The following is a 21,322-nucleotide window of genomic DNA, read 5'->3' on the forward strand; positions in this document are numbered from 1 at the left end:
GAGGCACAAGGAGACACAGAGAGGGGAAGAGAAGACACAGAGGGGGACACTGGAAGCACAGGGGACAGAGAAGGTACAGCGTTCCGACTTAAGGACGGATTCAGGTTAAGAACGAGCCTACAGTCCTTATCTCGTTCGTTAACCGGGGACTACCTGTACAAGCGAGACGCATGTGCGAAACGTATGTGCGAAATACAAATGCACTCAAAATGCACTTCATTATGACAAAAAATGCAGAAAACCCATAATTAGCAAAACGCAACCTTTCATATCCCAGCCTTAGGCAGGGAACATACTAAGGCTGGGTCCACACTGGTCCGCTTGCAGATCAGATCAGTTTCAAACGGATCCGTTTTTTTAAACTTTTTTTTTTCTCCCCTTGTTTTTCCTGAAAATGCATTTTTGTAGCATACGTTTCCAGTCCATGGAACCGTATGCTCAGTCATGGGGGAGAGGGGTTTGCCATGCTGGAGGGGGTAGCAGGCTGGATGGGCGTGACAGCGGGGAGGGGGGCCGCCCCCGCTTCCTCACCTGGGTCCCCTGTCCCCACTACCCCTCCAGCTACTTTGTGCAAAAAGTAGTTAAATTGTATAGCGGCAGCGAGTGGGGAGCTTACCTACTTCCTCCGCTTGCACATCACTTCCTTCCTGCAGTGCCCCCCCCCCCGAAGAATAGAGGGCGGCATTGCAAGAAGTCAAGCGGTGAGCGGAGGAAGTAGGTAAGCTTCATGCTCGCTGCCGCTATACAGTTTAACAACTTTTTGCGCAAAGTAGCTGAAGGGGTAGCGGGGACGGGGTCCCAGGTGAGGGAGAGGGGGGTACGACCCCCCCTCCCCACTGCCCGCTGCCACCCCAGCCCTGCCTGATACCCCCTCCAGCATGGCGACCCCCTCACCACCATACAGGCTGTGACAAAGAAATGGATCCATTTCTGTGCCCAAAACTGCCTGTGAAGAGGGGGATCCGTTTCTCCATTCATTTTCACTACCCCCTCCATGTATCCGAGGTCCGTGAAAATGTTGCTAATCCAGACCATCCATTCAGGTTTTTAACACGGATGCCCCTGAACACAGGTGGATCCATTTTTAATTTGAGTGAATACTGCTGCTATTTTTAACCTAAGTATCCGTGGCTCCATTTTTGATCCGGGCTGAAAACGGAGCCACGGATATGTTTATGGACCGAGTGTGAACCTACCCTTAGGCTAGTTACACACCAAGATGTTGTGTTTTAAGGGACGTTACGGTCGCATAACGTGCCCCTAACGCAACGCCTGGTGCTCTCTGATGTGGACGTCAGAGTGAGCCGCGTTGTGCAGCTCACTCTGGCGTCCGTGATGCCGTAATGCGTACTCTGGGACGCATGCGGCATCACGTGGTCCCGCCCGGCCAATCGGCGCACAGAGCGGCCACTCCAGGAACTAAACACTGCACGTCACTGAGTGCAGTGAATATTAAATAGCCATGTGCCTGGCCGCTCTCCGCTCCTCCCCAACGTTACTGAGCATGTGCAAGCAGTAAAGTACTGCATGCAGTACGTTGTCTTATGGCGCAGCGTTACAATGTAACGCAACGTGGGCAGTGTGAACAGCCCCATTGAATTTGAATTGCTGTGCGTTGGGGAGCGTTACAGGCTGCACTAACGTGCGCCTGTAACGTCCCTGTGTGGAAGCAGCCTTAGGGCCTGTTTCCATTACATGCAGATTGTATGCACAAAAACTAACTCCAATTAATGCCTATAGAAAAATATGCATCAGAAAAATCTTGTTTAGTGGAAACAGGCCCTTTGTAGTCAGTTTTTCTGCATCCATTCTGCATCCAATCTACATGTAGTGGAAACAGGCCCTTAGCAGAAATGCTAGCACTGAGGAAAACGCAGCATTTATGTAATGTTAGTCAATGGGCCGCATAAAAAAAACGCATGTGTATACATTTTGACATTTGCGTTTTTAAAAATTCTGGTTTTGTTGCATATTTTTCAAAAACACATACCGTATATACTCGCATACAAGCCGAATTTTTGACCCCCAAAAAGGGGGTCAAAAGTTGGGGGGTCGGCTTGTATGCGAGTCTTCCCTGGTGGTCTAGTGGTGGGTGGTGGGTGGTCGGGTGGTCCGCGCCCCGCTCCCCCCCCTCCCCGCTCCCCCCGCGGCCGCCGCTGCTATTTTACCTTCTTAGACAGCGGCCGCTTCCTAATCCGCGTTCCTCTTCTTTCTCAGAGTGTCAGTGTATCACAGCAGCGCGCCGGGCGCTGCTGCTGTGACGATGCAGGGGGCAGGAAAAAGCGGTTCCCTTGGTAACGGCGATACAGATCGCCGTTATAGGGAGCCGCGCTATTTCCTGCCCCCTGCATCGTCACAGCAGCAGCGCCCGGCGCGCTGCTGTGAAACACTGACACTCTGAGAAAGAAGAGGAACGCGGATTAGGAAGTGGCCGCTGTCTAAGAAGGTAAAATAGCAGCGGCGGCCGCAGGGGGGGGGAGCACTACCCACCTATGCTGGGCACTATACTAGCTAAACTGGGCACTATACTAGCTAAACTGGGCACTATACTAGCTAAACTGGGCACTATACTGGCTAAACTGGGCACTATACTAGCTAAACTGGGCACTATACTAGCTAAACTGGGCACTATACTGGCTAAACTGGGCACTATACTGGCTAAACTGGGCACTATACTGGCTAAACTGGGCACTATACTAGCTAAACTGGGCACTATACTGGCTAAACTGGGCACTATACTGGCTAAACTGGGCACTTTACTAGCCATACTGGGGCACTATACTGGCTAAACTGGGCACTATACTGGCTAAACTGGGCACTATACTGGCTAAACTGGGCACTTTACTAGCCATACTGGGGCACTATACTAGCTAAACTGGGCACTATACTGGCTAAACTGGGCACTATACTAGCTAAACTGGGCACTATACTGGCTAAACTGGGCACTTTACTAGCTAAACTGGGGCACTATACTAGCTAAACTGGGCACTATACTGGCTAAACTGGGCACTATACTGGCTAAACTGGGCACTATACTAGCTAAACTGGGCACTATACTAGCTAAACTGGGCACTATACTGGCTAAACTGGGCACTATACTAACTAAACTGGGCACTTTACTAGCCATACTGGGGCACTATACTAGCTAAACTGGGCACTATACTAGCTAAACTGAGGCACTACCTACCTATACTGGGCACTATACTGGCTATACTGGGCACTTTACTAGCTATACTGGGCACTATACTAGCTATACTGGACACTACCTACCTATACTGGGCACTATACTAGCTATATTGGGACACACTGGGGGGCTGCACCAATCCAGCATTTCCTACCCCCGGCTTATATGGGGGTCAATCATTTTCCCTGTTTTTTCAGGGAAACGTTGGGGGGTCGGCTTATATGCGGGTCGGCTTATATGCGAGTATATATGGTATAATGAAAGTCAATGGTGACGCAATGTAATGAGTTTTTATATGCGTTTTTGATGTAACACCATATAATGTGCTGTTATTGTTATGTTATATACTGCTGCCTTTGTAGGGCAGAGTTCCTTTAAGACTGCAGAGAATTCTGGAAGAGAGGCTGGAGTGAGCAGAGGCTTCTGGGAGCTGAGGTGTAGCTGCTGTGTCTGTAGTTACTGAGACTGGAGCTTCAGGCCTAAATCCGTCAGAGTGGCCCCTGTTTGATTGCTGAGTGCGAAGAAAGGATCCTGTGACACAGTTTTCTGCATGCTAATCCTGGTGGGAGGATACAGCTGCCGCCTGCTGGACCAGAACTGTGTGAACCTGTGAGGTTGGTGGAACCTGTATTGTACAAGCCGTGTGGACTGTGGACTTCAGAAGGAACCATTTCAGCTGGATTACAAATATTATGAATCTCAGTCTCCTCAGAACTGCTGGCCTGTGAGTTCTGCACCTGCTGAGTGGCCATTATCAGGGACTGGCCCTGCACCTCATGGTAGGAACTATCTGTGCAGTGATAGAGGGGCATTAACCTGGCTGAGAGGTTTGGGAGTCATACCACTCCTCTTACAACAAACTGTGGACAGTGTATGTCAGGACTGTTTGCCCATAGCTTGCCATTCAGAACTGTAGCCTGGTTAACCTGTCCCCTCTCACATCACTGGCATCTATGCTGTTATTGCTGAGTGCATCAGGAGTCTACTTGCTGCTGCAGTTTTTTTTCTCACAAGGCACCCAACTTTGCACATAACGTTCCTTAAAGGTAGAGTGACCAGACGTCCCGGATTGCCCGGGACGCGTCCCGGATTCGGGGTCTGCTGTCCCAGGCAGCATGAGGTCCCGGGAAACGTCCCGCTTTCAGCAGCGGGACGTCCCGACCTCGGGACTCTGGCCTCCCTATCCTCATGAACTTTCAGCGGCGTCTATAGACGCCGTGCCAGTTCATTGCCTGCAGCCCCGCTCCAGCCTCCTTAGTCTTCCGGTGTCTGTTCCGATACCGGCAGGCGAGCAGGGCTACGGCAAGATGGCTGCCGAAGCCCTGTACTGGAGACAGTACAGGGCTTTGGGCGCCATCTTGCCGTAGCCCTATCAACGCGGGAGACGAGCAGGAGGAAGGTGGTCCCGGGAGCAGCGCGCCAGAGGCCGGAGACTTCTGCCAGGTGAGTAAATGCTTTCTTTTCCAGGTAAAATGTTTGCCCGCATTGGGCTCTATTCACAAAGAGTCAACATTTCCGCAAAATTTTACCGCTATATTTCCGCCAGCGGTAAACCCCGCATTTTTTTCACATTCACTAATATTTTCCGCATGTTTTCCGCATGTGGGAAAAAAGATGCGGAAACGGCTATTATTCATGCGGGAATCATGCAGTAAAAAGGTCGCATGAAAAAGTGTTTAAAAAAAAAAAATTAAAGTCCAGCAAGCACAGCCCTTAAAGAGAACCTGTACTGAGTAAAATTATTTAAAATAAACACATGAGGTAAGTTCAAACAGGGAAGGGGGGGCAAGCGGGAATCTTGCCCCAGGCGCAGTTTGTTGAATTCTTAAAAAGGCAGCAAAATGAATGGCAGTTAGGCGCCAAAACCTGACCTTTAGGCGCTAAAACCTGACCTTGCCCCAGGCGCAACTTGGTCTTGATCCATCCCTGACTTCAAATGAACATTACATAGTTACCTTGCCATCAGTTCCTCTCAGAAGCTCACCATCTTCTTCTTACAGTGATCCCTTCCAGTTTTGACAACATTTTGTCAGAACTAAAATATATCAGTTGCTGTCAGTTACAGCTGAGAGGAGAACTGATGTGTCCATGTTTCCCTATGGCTCAAGTGGGCGATGTTACAGTTTAACAGTGTGCTGACCAGGAAGCTGTTATGGGGTAATAGCCATTTTCAAAATGGAGGACGGAGAATTCCATTGATCACAGTGGACAATGAACAGAATGCAGGAGAGGAAAAATAGATTTAGGAGTAGACTACACAGGAGGTAAGTATGACTTGTGTATGTTTATTTTGACTTTTAATGTTCAGTTCAGGTTTTCTTTAAGCCTCCAGACTTCATTAAAGTCAATGGGATGCGGAATATATCACCTACTACTTGTAGGTGATAAAAAAATCGGTAAATAACGACGAAATGATGCGCCTGAACATTTTTGAGAATTGATTTTTTATTGCGGAAAATACCGACTTTTATGAATCCCGCACTTTTTCCGCATGCAGAACATTTTGAAAATGTCAACTTGACAGTATTTGGGTCGCAAACTTCCCGCATGTACTTTACCGCATATGGGAAGTCTTTGAGAATAGAGCCCATTGCGTTTATTTTCTGGTGAAATGTTTGCCCGCATTGCGTTTATTTTCTGGTGAAAGGTTTGCCCGCATTGCGTTAATTTTCTGGTGAAATGTTTGCCTGCATTGCATTTATTTTATACTGACATGTTGCCCGCATTGCATTTATTTTGTACTGACATGTTTGCCCACATTGCGTTTATTTTGTGCTGACATGTTTGCCCACATTGCGTTTATTTTGTGCTGACATGTTGCCCATTGCGTTTCTTTTCTGGTGTCCGGGGTAACTGTTACTGCATTTATTTTTTAATGGTCATAGATGGCTGTTTGCTGCTTTGTGGTTACGGTATACTATTAGCATCACACAGTTTCTGCACACCCATGATGCATAGTCTCATTTGACCATGACCATCATGGCGTAAACACTGCTTTCTTATGCCTCGCTGTTACATCATTACGTTAGCTCCGCCCATACAATGCCATGGCCACGCCCATTTTTCGCAGCAGGCCCCCCCCCCAAGTCTTCGTCGCTGCGCGCTCCTCAGTCCTCCCCACTTTTCGCCGCGGCGAGCTGCGAGCTTAACCTCTAAAGTCGGTTTCATACCACATAGTGGTTCCAATGCGGGTTTTCACTGTATTTTGTGACAAATTTAACATTAATTTTCTCAAAAAAGTCTTTTTGACATTTTTTTTCCCCCTCTTGTTCCTACTTGGCTGCTTAACTGCTTAACATTCCCTGAACTTTGGTGTTTCTAGCACCTATGCAGGCTTTGCAAGTAACCTGCATAGGTTTCTGCATTTTACATTACAGTCAACAGTGTCAAACTTTGGCGGATAATAGCAAAGCCCTTGTAGGTTCTAGAAACACCAAATATTCAAGGTATGTTAAGCAGAAAAGTAGGAATACGAGGAAAATAAATATTTCAAAAAGACCTTGTAGTTTTTGAGAAAATTGATGTTAAAATTGGCAGAAATTACCACGAAAATCTGCTTTGGAACCGCTATCCGGTATCATGCCGACTTTAGAAGTTAATAGCAAAGCCCCCATAGGTGCTAGAAAAAACACATTTTCAGGAAATATTGAGCAGAAAAGTAGGAACAAGAAAAAAAATTCTTTCAAAATCTTACAAAATACCTTGTAGTTTTTGAGAAAATTGATGTTAAATTTGGCGGAATTTTCAGCGATTTCCGCGAAAATCCGCCTACCACACTTGCATTACCGAATTTCGATGCGGAAATGCAATTTCCGATCAGAAATGCAGAAATTGCATTTCCGCTGAATCTGAACGAGCAACCCTAACTATTAAACCCTTTCTGGTGCCTAACCCTAATCTCTGTCCCGATGCTAACTCTTTTCTAACCCAGAGCTCTGCTACTTAGAGCTAATCCCTTTCTTTTCTGATGCCTAACCCTAACCTTTGTAAAAAAAAACTAACCTCCACCTTCAGTAAAGCTCATCTCCAATCTTGACTACTGGTGCTTCGGCAATTAAGCAACCAAACACTTGTACCAAAATGAAGAACCTGAAGGCCAAAGTATCGCTTCCAGCCACTAAATAACTTGGAGGCTGCCATTGGCCATCTAACAGCCAAGCAGCAGCACCTAGATAAACTGCTGCTAATGAAGTGTACAATCATACTGCCAGCTCACCCAGCTGCGATGCCGTCACATTCCAGGAGAAGTTGGTGGACTCTTCTGCACAGACACATCTGGTCTGATCCTTGCTCTTAAGGGCTGAATGGTCTCCCACATCAGAAAGTGATACAAATACCTGTTTCCATTTAAGGGGAGGACAGATCAGAACTTAGTATTGATTCATATGCTATCATGTACAGGTAGATAATGCAAAATGAAAAAAAAAAACAGTATATATTGTTGATTATATATTAGAGAAGACACTAGCAGCTTGTGATGAGGCAGAACTTGGTTTACTTGGCTGGATTAAGTTGCGAGCATACAGAGCATTTCAGTAAACTGTACCAGTAGGCATCTTCAGGCTCATACACACGTCTGACTGAAGGCAACAACAGGTCCGTCCTCACCTCCCACTGGGCGGGTTTTCAGCAGACAGTACAGCGTGTGTACAGTCTGTCGGCGGACTGATAAGGCTGTTTCTGAACGATCCACCCGGCGGATCATTCAGAAACAGCCTTATCAGTCCACCGAAAGACTGTACACACGCTGTACTGTCTGCTGAAAACCCGCCCGGCAGGAGGTGACGACGGACCCGTCGTTGCCTTCAGTTAGACGTGTATACGAGCCTTTAGTTATGAAGAGAGAGGAAAAAATATAGAAAACAAGTTTTTCAGATAGACACAAGTGGTAACCTCAGTATTTGCAGCAGTGCCATCTACTGGTAAATTTGTGTTTATTACTCAACCTTACATAATAATCCCTAAGTGTCCCTGTGTCATCCTGTCCCTGTGTCCGTGTGAAAAACAAACTGTGCATGTGCGTGCAGTTCAGCCGGCTTTAGCAGCCCTGCATTGTCCCTGTGGTTGCTAGGGTAACAGGGACGCACAGTGCAGAGCTGGGAGGATGACATGGTGGAAGGAGGAGGAGGACGACGGGGCCAGAGCGGCGAGCGTGTGCTAGCGGCGTGTGCAGACGTGCGTGCGCACCTTTCTTTAGAGGACAGCTAGTGCTGGGGTCATGGCCAGAGCCTAGCGTCCATTTTTAAACGGGCCTTTGGCCTTGTACTATATAAAGAACATGCAGTTGTATCTTCAACATATATACTGTATGTTCATAACTAAACCCAAATAAATAAATTGATGTCTTTCAAACCAACAGGAAATTGACATATGCTCCCTTTTTCACATTTTTTTTGTCTACAGTTCCAATCATCAAGTAAGAACACATGGCTCTCGTAAGTAGATGGTTTATAATTCCAGACAACACAAAAATTGTGCGCACCAAAGCAAGATAGGCAGAGCCATAACTAGAAAACAAGAGGTCAACTGAACAAAACTTTGTTTGGCCCTCCATGTTCTCACCCCCTTATCCCTCCCATTGTGGCTATCATGGCCAAAAGGTCCACCTGTCAACCAGTCACCCCTTGTCATTACAAGTGCAGTCACAACACCCACTTCCTGCATTGGTTGCAGGGGCTGCTTCCCCATTAGTTATGCCTCTGAGGGTGGGAACATCATCTTTTCTTTCCTGGCTTCATTACTCTGCATTGGATGGGGAGAAAAGAATAGGCAGAATAAGTAAGCAAGCAGATAGTCTGATTTAGCTGGCTCTAGTGCCAATTAGACCTCTGGGTCTGGTTGTCCTTTTGCAGTTGCCTTTTTAAGTCTGTGATTTATACAGTCCTGTTGATAGTGGCTTATGTTAGCATATGTTTAATATGCACATCAAAACAAGGAAAGTATCTGCAAAGTTTACTCTTTGCACCACACAGAACTAATCTGCAGATGTTGCCCTTTTTACAACATAACTGGCCATTAAAGCAATCTCATCTATTATTATTATTATTAAAGTATATTCAGGATATAGTAAACTCCACGGTACCGGGGAAAAGTGGTTTACTATATCAGGAATTGTCCAATAAATGGCCCAGCATGCCCTGGTACATTCTCTGCTGCAACCGACCAACTCTGTCCTCCCATTGGAGGTACAGTACAAGCACTTGCACATTTGGAGGACTACCAGGTTAAGTATACCCGAGGTGACATGTGACATGATGAGATAGACATGTGTATGTACAGTTAAACATTATGTACGGAAGTGGCAGTTCCTGTCTGAGTCAGGACTGGGTTAGACTATAGCGTAACCCTCACTGATAAGAAATTAACATTATAAAACACTTTCCCAGCAGAGAATGGCTTCTGAGAGCAGGAAAGAGATTAAAAGGGTAAGTAGTTGATAGATTTTAGCTCTGGCACACATCAATGAATGTGTAATTGAAAAAAAAAAAAAGTAAAAACGTAAAAAGTAGATTTAAATATAAAATAAAACTGTGGAATATCTTAAAAAGTCATTTTTAGGAGAAGGAGGATAGATACAATTGTTTATTTGATTAGTTTATTTTCACCTCGGGTGTCCTTTAAGTATACCTTAGGGCTGCATAACCAGCCTGGACAAATTGCTGGTACAGTATCCAGGGCTCCTTAAAAATTGCAGCAGTCACTGAATACAGCAGCCTGTGAGTGGCTCTGATACCTCCCTGGGCGGGACTTGCAGCATGTGTCCTGCAAAACGTTCTGCTCACACTTGGTCCAATCATGAAGCCTCTCTTCAAAATGTAGCCAATCATAATAAGCCACTTGCATCTGTAATGCGAGTGGCTCGGATAACTCTGTGGGCAGGACTCCTCTGTACTCTCTTTAGTTTTTAGTAGACCCGCTCTGATCTGCACTACAAGTGAAAGTTGCCAGTACTGTGCTCCACACACTACCTGAGCGTCATCACTAACAAGGAAGAGATACCTGCGAGTGCGTACAATCCCATGGGTGGACTGTGATGATACTTTTATTAGTGACTGCAAAGTGGAAGTGGTAATCAGGGGCGTATCTGGGTGACATAGCGCCTATGGCAAACACTGAAATTGCGCCCCCCCCTTACCCCATCAAACCACCTTGTCCCATAATAACGGCTTATTTTCTTGCAATGATACAAGTCTCCCCAGTATAGGCTGCTAGAGTTAACCCCCAAGTAAAGGTAACCAGAGGTAGCACCCTAGTATAGGTAGCCAGAGGTAGTTCACCCAGTATAAGTAGACCCATGCTTACATTTCCCTTTCCAGTATATGTAGTTAGAGATGTCTCCCCAGTATATGTAGCCTTCTTTAGCATAAGTGGTAGTATAAGTAGTCCCTCAGTATAGATAACGAGGTTCCCCTCAGTATAAGTAACCCCCTCAGTATAGATTTGGCAGGTGCCCCCCAGTATAAGTAGACCCATGCTTACATTTCCCTCCCAGTATATGTAGTTAGAGATGTCTCCCCAGTATAAGTGTCCTTCTTTAGCATAAGTGGTAAGAGGTATCCCCCCAGTATAAGTAGTCCCTCAGTATAGGTAACGAGGTTCCCCTCAGTATAAGTAACCCCCTCAGTATACATTTGGCAGGTGCCCCCCAGTATAAGTAAACCCTCCCAGTATAGGTAGTGAGAGATGTCTCCCCAGTATAAGTAGCCTTCTTTAGCATAAGTGGTAGTATAAGTAGTCCCTCAGTATAGATAACGAGGTTCCCCTCAGTAGTCAGTATAAGTAAGCCCCTCAGTATAGATTTGGCAGGTGCCCCCCAGTATAAGATAAACAGCAGCAAAAAAGTCCTCGCGCTAGCCCACTGAGTGTAGCTCCTTCCAACAACTTGTTAAATCACAGAAATGAATGCACGGTTCAGCTCATGTCGTTTGGGAATATGCAGCAATCTAGATGTAAAAGGAGCGCTCCATAGTGCATTACTGTGTAAAAGTTTTTTATTCGCAAGATAAAAATATATACTCACAAGATGCAAGTCAGTATGCGCTTATCAACAGATCACCACCGTTCAAACTCCCCTTGGCGGATCGTCCTTCCGCCTCTGTGGCCAGCAGTGCGTACTCCGATCGGACGGTGCTCGTCTCGCAAGGGGGTGGGCGGGGTTTGGTCCTGGCGTGCCTACAGCGTCATTACGCGTTTCAGATCTGACGAAGGCGCTGAAGCGCCGAAACGCGTAATGACGCTGTAGGCACGCCAGGACCAAACCCCGCCCACCCCCTTGCGAGACGAGCACCGTCCGATCGGAGTACGCACTGCTGGCCACAGAGGCGGAAGGACGATCCGCCAAGGGGAGTTTGAACGGTGGTGATCTGTTGATAAGCGCATACTGACTTGCATCTTGTGAGTATATATTTTTATCTTGCGAATAAAAAACTTTTACACAGTAATGCACTATGGAGCGCTCCTTTTACATCTAGATTGCCCCCCAGTATAAGTAGACCCTCCCAGTATGGTTAGTGAGAGATGTCTCTCAGGTACAAATGCCTGAGAGGCATCCTTCAGTATGGTGCTGAAGCATGAGGGAGGAGAAGGCAGCCATGGCGCCCATGGTGCTGTGGCGCCCATGGCACAAGCCATGCCTGCACCCCTCTAGATACGCCTCTGGTGGTAATGCTGCATTCTCTTTTGTCAACATTCACATTATTCCTCGTTTTCCCAGGCTGCTTATTTGTACAGTACTGTATATCCAGTGCTGGTGCTATTCTTCTTGTTTTACAAATGTTATCAGGCATCGACTCACTTGCAACCAGCCTGAAGAGAGCAGCAGACCATGAGTTTCACACTGACATATGACGCATGCACCGCCCACTGACATATGATGCATGCACCGCCCACTGACATATGACGCATGCACCGCCCACTGACATATGACGCATGCACCGCCCACTGACATATGACGCATGCACCGCCCACTGACATATGGCACATGCACCGCCCACTGACATATGACGCATGCACCGCCCACTGACATATGGCGCATGCACCGCCCACTGACATATGACGCACGCACCACCCACTGACACGACGCATGCACCGCCCACTGACATATGACGCATGCACCGCCCACTGACATATGACGCACGCACCACCCACTGACACGACGCATGCACCGCCCACTGTTTACTATATCCCGAGTCAGTGTAACTTATTCTCCCAAAAACATGTCTACTTAACGTAAGTTTTATTATATCCGAGTCTACTATACCAGGTGTTGCTCTCATAGACTTATAATGGAGATTGGCAGGAACCTGGAGAGGTGGTTAACTATACCAAAATGTTTACTATACCCAAGTAACGATATTATACTTTATGAACAATAATAATAACATTTGTATATAATGGTTTTCTCCTGTCGGACTCAAAGCGCTTGAGAGCTGCAGTAGGCCACCCTGCAGTGTTAGGAAGAAAACTGGCACACCCTACACTTATTTTTGCTGGCAGTAAGGCTAAGCTATGCACACGGCTGTCTCTACAGATACAACTACGGTAATAAAATTTGAACCAATGATTGAGTAAGCTCTTGTGATGTATAGACCTGAACTAAGGAGACTGTTGTACATACAAGAGTGGAATATCCCTTTGGAGAACTATATAATTAATGATAATAATAATCTGCTATTACAGTTATGCAAAATTTTGCGTGCATTTGTGCAATTATGGCCATACGCAATTACGAATTAGACATTTAACTGATTTTGTGTAATCCATTTGTAATTTTACGTAATTTTTACATATTTGCCTAATTTTGTATCGAATTTAGGGGTTCATAGCAAAGCATCCATACATGCTATCATCACCATGTATGTTAAGGAGAGGTGTGGGAACAAGGCAAAAAAAAAATTCAAAAGGACCTTGTAGCTTTTTTTTGAAAAAATGCAAAGATTAAATGTTTTTAAACTCAGAAAAATGACTGTTTAAAAAACATTTCTCCTTTGCATATTTCAAATCGTTTTTCTAAAAAAACTACAAGTTCCTTTTGAGTTTTTTTTTTTTTTTTTTGCATTGTAACCACTATTCCCCTTAATATACATAGCAAATTTGGTGATCATAGCATTGCTTTTAGCTTTATAATGGCAGTATTTGTATAGCGCCTTTCTCCTGTCGGACTCAAAGCGCTTGCAAGGCAGCCACTAGAGCGCACTCAGTAGGCAGTAGCAGTGTTAGGGAGTCTTGCCCAATGAACTCCTTACTGAATTACTGGCTTACTGAACAGGCAGAGCCGAGATTCGAACCCAGGTCTCCCATGTCAGAGGCAGAGCCCTTAACCAGTACACCATCCAGCCACTTTGCTATTATAGGGAACCTAAACTGAGAAGGATATGGATTTTTCCTTTTAAAATAATACCAGTTGCCTGACTCTCCCGCTGATCCTGTGTGTCTAATACTTTTAGCCACAGCCCCTCAACAAGCATGCAGCAGATCAGGTGCTCTGACTGAAGTCAGACTGGATTAGCTGCATACTTGTTTCAGGTGAGTGATTCAGACACTACTACAGCTAAAGAGTTCAGCAGGACTGCCAGGCAACTGGTATTGTTTAAAAAGACACATCCATGTCCCTCTCCGTTTAGGTTCCCTTTAAGCAGTTACGTCGGCACAAAATTGCGCAAAATTACAGTTCCTGAACACGTTAACAAACTTAACCACTTTGTCCTCCTTGACGTATAAAAACGTCAAGGAGGACAGGCGCGCTCCCGCGCCCGATCGCGCGCATGCACGCGCACTCCCGGCTGCGGATTCGGTAGCCACGGAATCAATGTATCGGGCTATGGAGCCCGATCATTGATTCCTCTCCCCCGCTGAAAAAGCGACAGCTTCTCTCGGAAGCTTTGCTCTTTCTGAACCTATGTCCCTCTAAGCGTACATTGTACGCTTAGAGTGACTTCATGTAAACAGACTCTAGATAGCCATCTTGTGGCCAAAAAGTAAAACTACAAGTAAAATTAAAAAAAAATTACAATACACAAATATTCCCCAAATAAAACACTTTTTTATATCCCACCCTCCCAAAAATGCCCACATAAAATGTTTAATAAAAAAAAACAAAAAACATTACTATAAAAAAAACAACACATAAATATTTACCTAAGGGTCTAAACTTTTTAAATATCTATGTAAAGATGATATATTTATCTCTATTTTTTTTTTTATAAGCTTGTAAATAGTGATGTATGCAAAACGGAAAAAATGCTCTTTTATTTCCAAATAAAATATTGTCGCGATACATTGTGATAGGGACATATTTTAAATGGTGAAATAACCATGACAAATGGGCAATTACAATACGTGGGTTTTAATTATGGAGGCATGTATTATTTTAAAACTATAATCGCCGAAAACTGACAAATAATGAATTTTTTCATTTTTTTTCGTATTCTTACTGTTAAAATGCATTTACAGTAAGGTAGCTCTTAGCAAAATGTACCCCCCAAAGAAAGCTTAATTGGTGGCGGAAAAAACAAGATATAGATCAGTTCATTGTGATAAGTAGTGATAAAGTTATAGGCTAATGAATGGGAGGTGAACATTGCTCGGATGCATAAAGTGAAAATGACTGAGAGCTTAAAGGGGTTCTGTGGGGGTTGTTGAAGAGAGAAACTGACACTTACCTTGGGCATCTATCAGCCCCGTGCAGCGGTAATGTCCCACGACGTCCTGCTCCCATCCGCCGTTCCCCGCAGCCGGCACCGGGCTATTGGCTATTATTCGTCTGACATACAGACGAATAATGCGCGTTGCCGTGCCTCCGCTCGCGTCATCTGAGGCTTACTGCGCAGGCGCAGTACAACGGAGCCTTGTACTGCACTTGCGCAGTAAGCTTCCGATGACGCAGGCGGAAGCGAGCGGGTGCGCGGCCACTCTAGCGCAGCCGCAGTTGGATTCCATGCCGCTTAGACCGGGGCCGGCGGCGGAGAACGGCAGATGGGAGGAGGACGGCGTGGGACATTACCGCTGCACGGGGCTGATAGAAGCCCAAGGTAAGTGTCCGGTTTTCTCTTGCACAACCCCCACAGAACCCCTTTAAGTGGTTAATTACTAATTTATCCAACATTTTGCATTATGATTTTGCAACATAATTGTGAATTACGATGCAAAATAACAATTCTGCGAAATTTATGCTCATCACTAGGGATGCTCGGTAAATTCCGCGGAATTGTTAATTCCGTGATTCCGGCCGGAATTAGGTTCATTAGGTTAATTCCGATTCCGGTGGTCGGAACGGAATTGCTATACCTCTGAAACGGAAATCCTTTTGCATGTAGTGTGGTTAATGGTCTAGGGGGTAAGACAGATACCTACTACACACTGAGGCCTGGGTTCAAATCTCAGCTATGGTATATAAGCTGTTTTGAAAATCTGCAATTCCCTACTGGATGGATGGATGGAGGAGGAGGAGGAGGAGGAGGAGGAGGAGGAAGAAGAAGAGAGAGAGAGACAGAGAGATTTAAAAAAAATTTCCACGGAATTCCGTATACCGCGGAATTCCGCGGAACAGTTCTGGAATACCGCCGGAATGAAACGGAAGCGGAATTTCGGATCGGCGGTATGCGAAATTACCGCGGAACGGGAAATTGCAATTCCGAGCACCCCTACTCATCACTATTTATAAATTAATCTCTTCCTTTGCAGAGGAACCATACAGGTGTACCGGGATCAGTCGAAAAGGGCTCCTGAGCTGCCTGTATGAAAAGGGCGCCGCCATAGACATCAATGTTATTTCTGCAAATATGGGCTACAAGGTGGTGAAAAGGGCTCCCGAGTTTTGATATAGGCTACAAGCAGGTGTCCCTTTGTAGCCCATATTTTTTTATTCGTCTACAAGGTTTTCGGCTACAGTAGGGACGGAGCCCCTTTGTAGCCCATATGTTTAATCGGCTACAAGGTTTTCAGTTACAAAAAGGTGCCCTACTCTACTGTAGCCCAAATTTTCTTTTTTGGCTACAAGGTTTTTGATTCTGCTACAAAAGGGCACCCCTTTGTAGCCCATCTATATATATAATATGCTACGTGCTTCAACCTTGAAGCAAGAAGAAGTACCGCCCTGCCCCCAGGGCCGGTCCTAGACTTTGCCACCCCCTCCCCCACCACAGCCGCGGGTGGGGGGCCGCCAAGCTGGAGGGGATAGTGGGCAGGAAGAGGGGGTATTGGGCACAGCGGAGGGGAGGGGGGGTCGTACCCCCCCTCCCTCACCTGGGTCCCCCCCATCTGCGCTCCCCCTCAAGCTTAAATTCAGCAGCAGCTGCTGCTATTAGTAAGAGGCAGCGGGCAGGGATTACTCACCTCTTCCGCGTTCCAGCGTGCGTTCCACTATCATCACTTCTGCAATGCCGCCCACTTCCTGCACGCTTTCCTCTCCAGCTCGGCGGCCCCCATCCATGGCTGAGGCAGGGGGGGTGCGAAAAGTCTAGGACTGGCCCTGGGGGCAGGCGTCTATCAGGAAGTCTTCACCCATTAATAATTATGCGGCGTATGCTGCACCGCGGGTCGGCTAGTATTTCTTATTCGGCTACAAGGTTTTTGGCTACAAGGTTTTTAATTCTGCTACAAAAGGGCACCCTTTTATAGCCAAGATTTTTGATTCGGGTGTGCAGGGGGGGGGGGGGGGGGGTTAGGATTAGGCATCACAAGCAGGGGGGGGGTCTTAGGGTTAGGCACCACCAGGGGGATATAGGATTAGGCACCACTTGGGGCTCTTAGGGTTAGGCACCACCTGGGGGGTCTTAGGGTTAGGCACCACCTGGGGGGTCTTAGGGTTAGCACCACCTGGGGGGGTCTTAGGGTTAGGCACCACCTGGGGGGGTCTTAGGGTTAGGCACCGCCAGAGGAGTCTTAGGGTTAGGCACAACCTGGGGGGTCATAGTGTTAGGCACCACAAGGGGGGGTAAGGTTAGGGGAGGGTTCTGCGTGAGAGTAGGGAGAAGTTAGGTCATAGTTATCACCAGGGGCTGTGGTAGGGTTAGGCACCATCAGGGAGGGGTTAGGGTTGGGCACCAACAGGGGGATTAGGGTTAGGCACCATCAGGGGAGGGTTCTGTGTGAGAGTAGGGAGAAGTTAGGTCATAGTAATCACTTTTATCAGCTATATATAGAGCCCTTTTATAGCCCACCAAATTTCGCCTATAACAGCATCCTTTTTATAAACTAAAGCAAACTTTTAAGGCTACACCAGGTGCCCTTTTCGTCAGAATTTGGCATACATGGGCTACACCAGGCACCCTTTGTAGCCGAATTTGACATATATGGGCTACACCGGGGGCCCATTGTAGCCGAATTTGGCATACATGGGCTACACCAGGTATCCTTTTTGTAGCCAAATTTGGCATATATAGACTACACCAGGTGCTCTTTCTTTTTTTCCAGGCACCCTTTTCAAATGGACGCGTAGCACTGCATGGGTGTACCTACCTACCATTATACACTCCTTTAGGTAGTTGTAGATCAGCGCTGTGATGGTAAATCGCTCTCCTTGTACTACAGAATGAGGTACAATCAGCTCAATAAAGTAGGGCTGGAAGGTGGTGAGGACCACATTATCAGTTTCCCCAAAGCCAGATTTCCCAAGGCAGAAACCATCGGTGACATACTTTGTTATACTGTCCGGGGTGGTCAGAGATACCACTGTACTTCCTTCTGGGCTATAAAGTAAAAAGAGAGATAGCCACATAAACATTACTGGAAAAATATTAAAAGTGGACAGATGATACCACACACTGCAGTCCTCAAAATGATGCCTTTGTAAGGAGTCTGCCATCTTTATACACCATGCACGACTGGAGGAAACCTAACATGACTCACAGCAAGATCTGAGCCTTGGACATGTAGGGTGCACCAGCTTTTCATGTGTGAGTTGGAGAGTCAGGGTACCCATAGTTGGTTTTAGGTGTAATAATAGGTTCCCCTAATCCCCCAGATAGCAGCATTAAATGGCTTTGTGTCTCCCTTCCCCTGGGCCCTAGATGGCAGAATCAGGCATCCTTTTCCCTAGATAGCAGGATTAGGAGACCTTTGTCCCTCCCACTCCTTTATATAGCTGTATTGTAATAACCTTTGTCCCCACTCCCCGAGAGCAATGCTAGGGTGTCCTTTGTACTGCACTTCCGCAATAGAGTGCACATTGGAGCTTCTAATCTGGCTCCTGACTCCGTGGTCACTGTGAGCTTATCAGAGTCATCACAGCATGGATTGTGGGAAAAAAGGCTCTGACCCTTAAGGGCACAGAGCCTGGCAGCACTTTAAAGAGAACCAGAGATGACTCAAACAAAAGCTTTTATACATACCTGGGGCTTCCTCCGCTGCCTGGATCCGCCGGGTCCCGTCATTTCCGCCAGTCGGCCGGCGGACGCGGCCAATTGTCCGCATCACAGGTGCTCCCTCCATATACCTACGCGTGCGGCTGCCTACTGCGCAGCCGCACGCGTAAGTGTATGGAGGGAGCCCCTGTGATGCGGACAATTGGCCGCATCCGCCGGAAGTGACGGGACCCGGGACCGGCGATAGAGGAAGCAGAGGATGGCGGCGTGGGAGCGATACAGGCTTATGGGGCAGGAAGAAGCCCCAGGTATGTATAAAATCTTTTTCTATTTTTAATGATCGTTCCTCTCTGGTTCCCTTTAAGGGCTAACTTACGTACACACCACATATTACTGTTACAGGGATTGGGACTTGACCCTTCGGGTGACAGTTTGGGACCCAATGCTCTACAGCCAAATCAGAAGCATTAGCATGCCGTTGCTTAAGACGAGAGCAGAGAGTTTACGATTGTTGTGCAATAGAGTAGCTCCCGATAGGCAAATTGAGTGGGGGAGAACAATGCATTTGAGGATTGCTTGGTCGATTAGTGATCACTAAAGGTCCAGCATGCTGGATCTTTAAGTGGCATTGGGCAGTTGATGTATCCATACTAGATTAATGTCAGATTCCAGTCCGAGGCAGTCTTTATTGGCTGCCTGGGCCAAGCTTAATCTTGCACGTGTATGTAACTTTAAAGAAAAAAAACACAAAATCTAGACTCGATTTAGGACATCGGAATATTTTAATATGGGGTAGGGAGGTGCTAGAGGAGGTGTGGCAAATAAAACAGCAAAATCAATTAACCCTCTGCACACATGCATATACTCATGCAAAATCATGAAGGAACCAACTATCACTACAGCTAACTTAAAAGCCGGGGGATTCATACCAGAGAAAAGTCTCTTTCGTAGTCACATACACCGTGTAGAGTTCCCCCATGTTAGTATGTGTCCTAACGCTGGCCCTGTAACACGCATGGTACAAACATGCAAGCATTCAGTGTCTCAAGACTATCTAGGGATGGAGTACATATCCTAATGTCCTCTCCTGGGACAGATAGTGCATCAAACTAATCCCCCAAGGGAGCTGCCAAAATACATCCATATGTATCATGCACACTCACCAGCATAAGCTGTGTGTATGCTGACAATGGTCACTGACAGGGGAACAGAGGGAGAGCACTGGATAAAATCCTAGCCATAAGTTTCATATACAAGAAAAAACAAACAAACAAAAAAACACATAATCCAGGTTCCTCACCTCGAGCAGGGGCGTAGCAATAGGGGGTGCAGAGGTAGCGACCGCATCGGGGCCCTTGGGCCAGAGGGGCCCCGAAGGGCCCTCCCTCAACTACAGTATTAGCTCTCTATTGGTCCTGTGCTCATAATAATCACTTCTATAGATACTTTGAATAGTGGTAATCATTAACAAACTGTTCCCCAACCCCTTCTTGCACCTCTGACACTGTAGTTGCCATTGGCAGGTTTTGGTGTGCCGTATCAATGGTTATGTATAGAGTGCTTGGGGGGCCCCATTGTAAAACTTGCATCGGGGCCCACAGCTCCATAGCTACGCCACTGACCTCGAGCTAGGGCATTTAAATATTTAAGTGTGTAGGGAGCTGCTAAAGGGGTTGTGGCAAATAAAACAAAAAAAAATCAATTAACCCTCCGCACACTCACATGCACTTCTCATAAATTATTTCAAACAACCGATGCAGGAACCAACGCCAGCCATCCAGCTAAGCCGGGGTTTTCGTTACAAGAATACAGTCTTTTGCATAGTCACATACACCGCATAGAGGTCCCCCGTAAGAGTATGTGATCTAACTCTGGCAGTGTAACACGCATAGATAGTACAAACATGCAAGCATTCAGTGTGTTAACTTAGCCTATCTAGGGTTTAAAGAGACTCTGTAACAAAATGTTCAGCCTTATTTCTTCTATCCTATAAGTTCCTATACCTGTTCTAGTGTGGTCTGTCTTACTGCAGCCTTTCCTAGTTGCACAGTTACTGTATTATCTGTGTTACATGATCTAATCTTTCTTCCTCTGTCAGCTCTGTCCGGCTCAGGCACTCAGGCTGGAATGTGCAGGTCTGCTTGTGATAGGATAGAAGCTATACACACCCTCTCCAGGCCCCCTCCAAGCTCTGTATGAGTCACACACTGACCTACTCTCAGCCTATTACATGCTTTTATTTTGTTTGTAAACACTGCCTAAAACTGGCAATTACAAGCCAGGATTGCAGCAGGGAGTGGCAAAAACAGCACAGAGGGGCCCAGGAGAACATAATGAATAGAATGGTATGCTTTTTATTGTAAGAATTTTAGAGTACAGATTCTCTTTAAGAACACATATCCTATCTTCCTCTCCCGGGACTTTATGCTTGTAATGAAGACCCTGGCTTTTGACTTAGCTGTAGAAAAATCATTGCTTCCTTCATAAGTTGTGTGAAAGACTTTCATGATAATTTGTGTGCAGGCATGTGGGAGGTTAATTGATTTTGTATGTAGCTTTAGACATGCTTGCAGTCAAAGGCTCTCTTAGCCCATCAAGTGTTCTTGGTGATCCTTACCCCACAGAAATCAGGTCAAACAGCCAAGTGTCTGGGAAAAAACTCCTTATCTCTTTCTGTATGTCCTTCTTCTGTGCAGGTTCTTAGGGGAATGGAAACAGAACAAAACAATATCAATAACAGCAGTGAAACTAAAGTGATACATAAAAGAACAATTGAAAGCATTCACAAGCATTCCCTGTGTTTAAAAATGTTTGCTTTCAGAGCAGAGAGCAGTAC

General features: G+C 46.3%; 1 protein-coding gene across 1 annotated transcript in view; it reads right to left on the minus strand.

Annotated features, from left to right (window-relative positions):
• LOC137535930 (alpha-2-macroglobulin-like) overlaps positions 1-21,322 on the minus strand; it is a 203,547-nt gene that overhangs the window by 73,852 nt on the left and 108,373 nt on the right. The window contains exons 18-20 of the mRNA XM_068257820.1: positions 21,104-21,185; positions 17,646-17,871; positions 7,401-7,521 (exon numbers count right to left, since the gene is read on the minus strand). Coding sequence (XP_068113921.1) covers positions 7,401-7,521; positions 17,646-17,871; positions 21,104-21,185 — 429 coding nt within the window. The remainder of the gene's footprint in view (positions 1-7,400; positions 7,522-17,645; positions 17,872-21,103; positions 21,186-21,322) is intronic.

The sequence above is a fragment of the Hyperolius riggenbachi genome, chromosome 10, assembly GCF_040937935.1.
Source record: "Hyperolius riggenbachi isolate aHypRig1 chromosome 10, aHypRig1.pri, whole genome shotgun sequence".
Lineage (NCBI taxonomy): Eukaryota > Metazoa > Chordata > Amphibia > Anura > Hyperoliidae > Hyperolius > Hyperolius riggenbachi.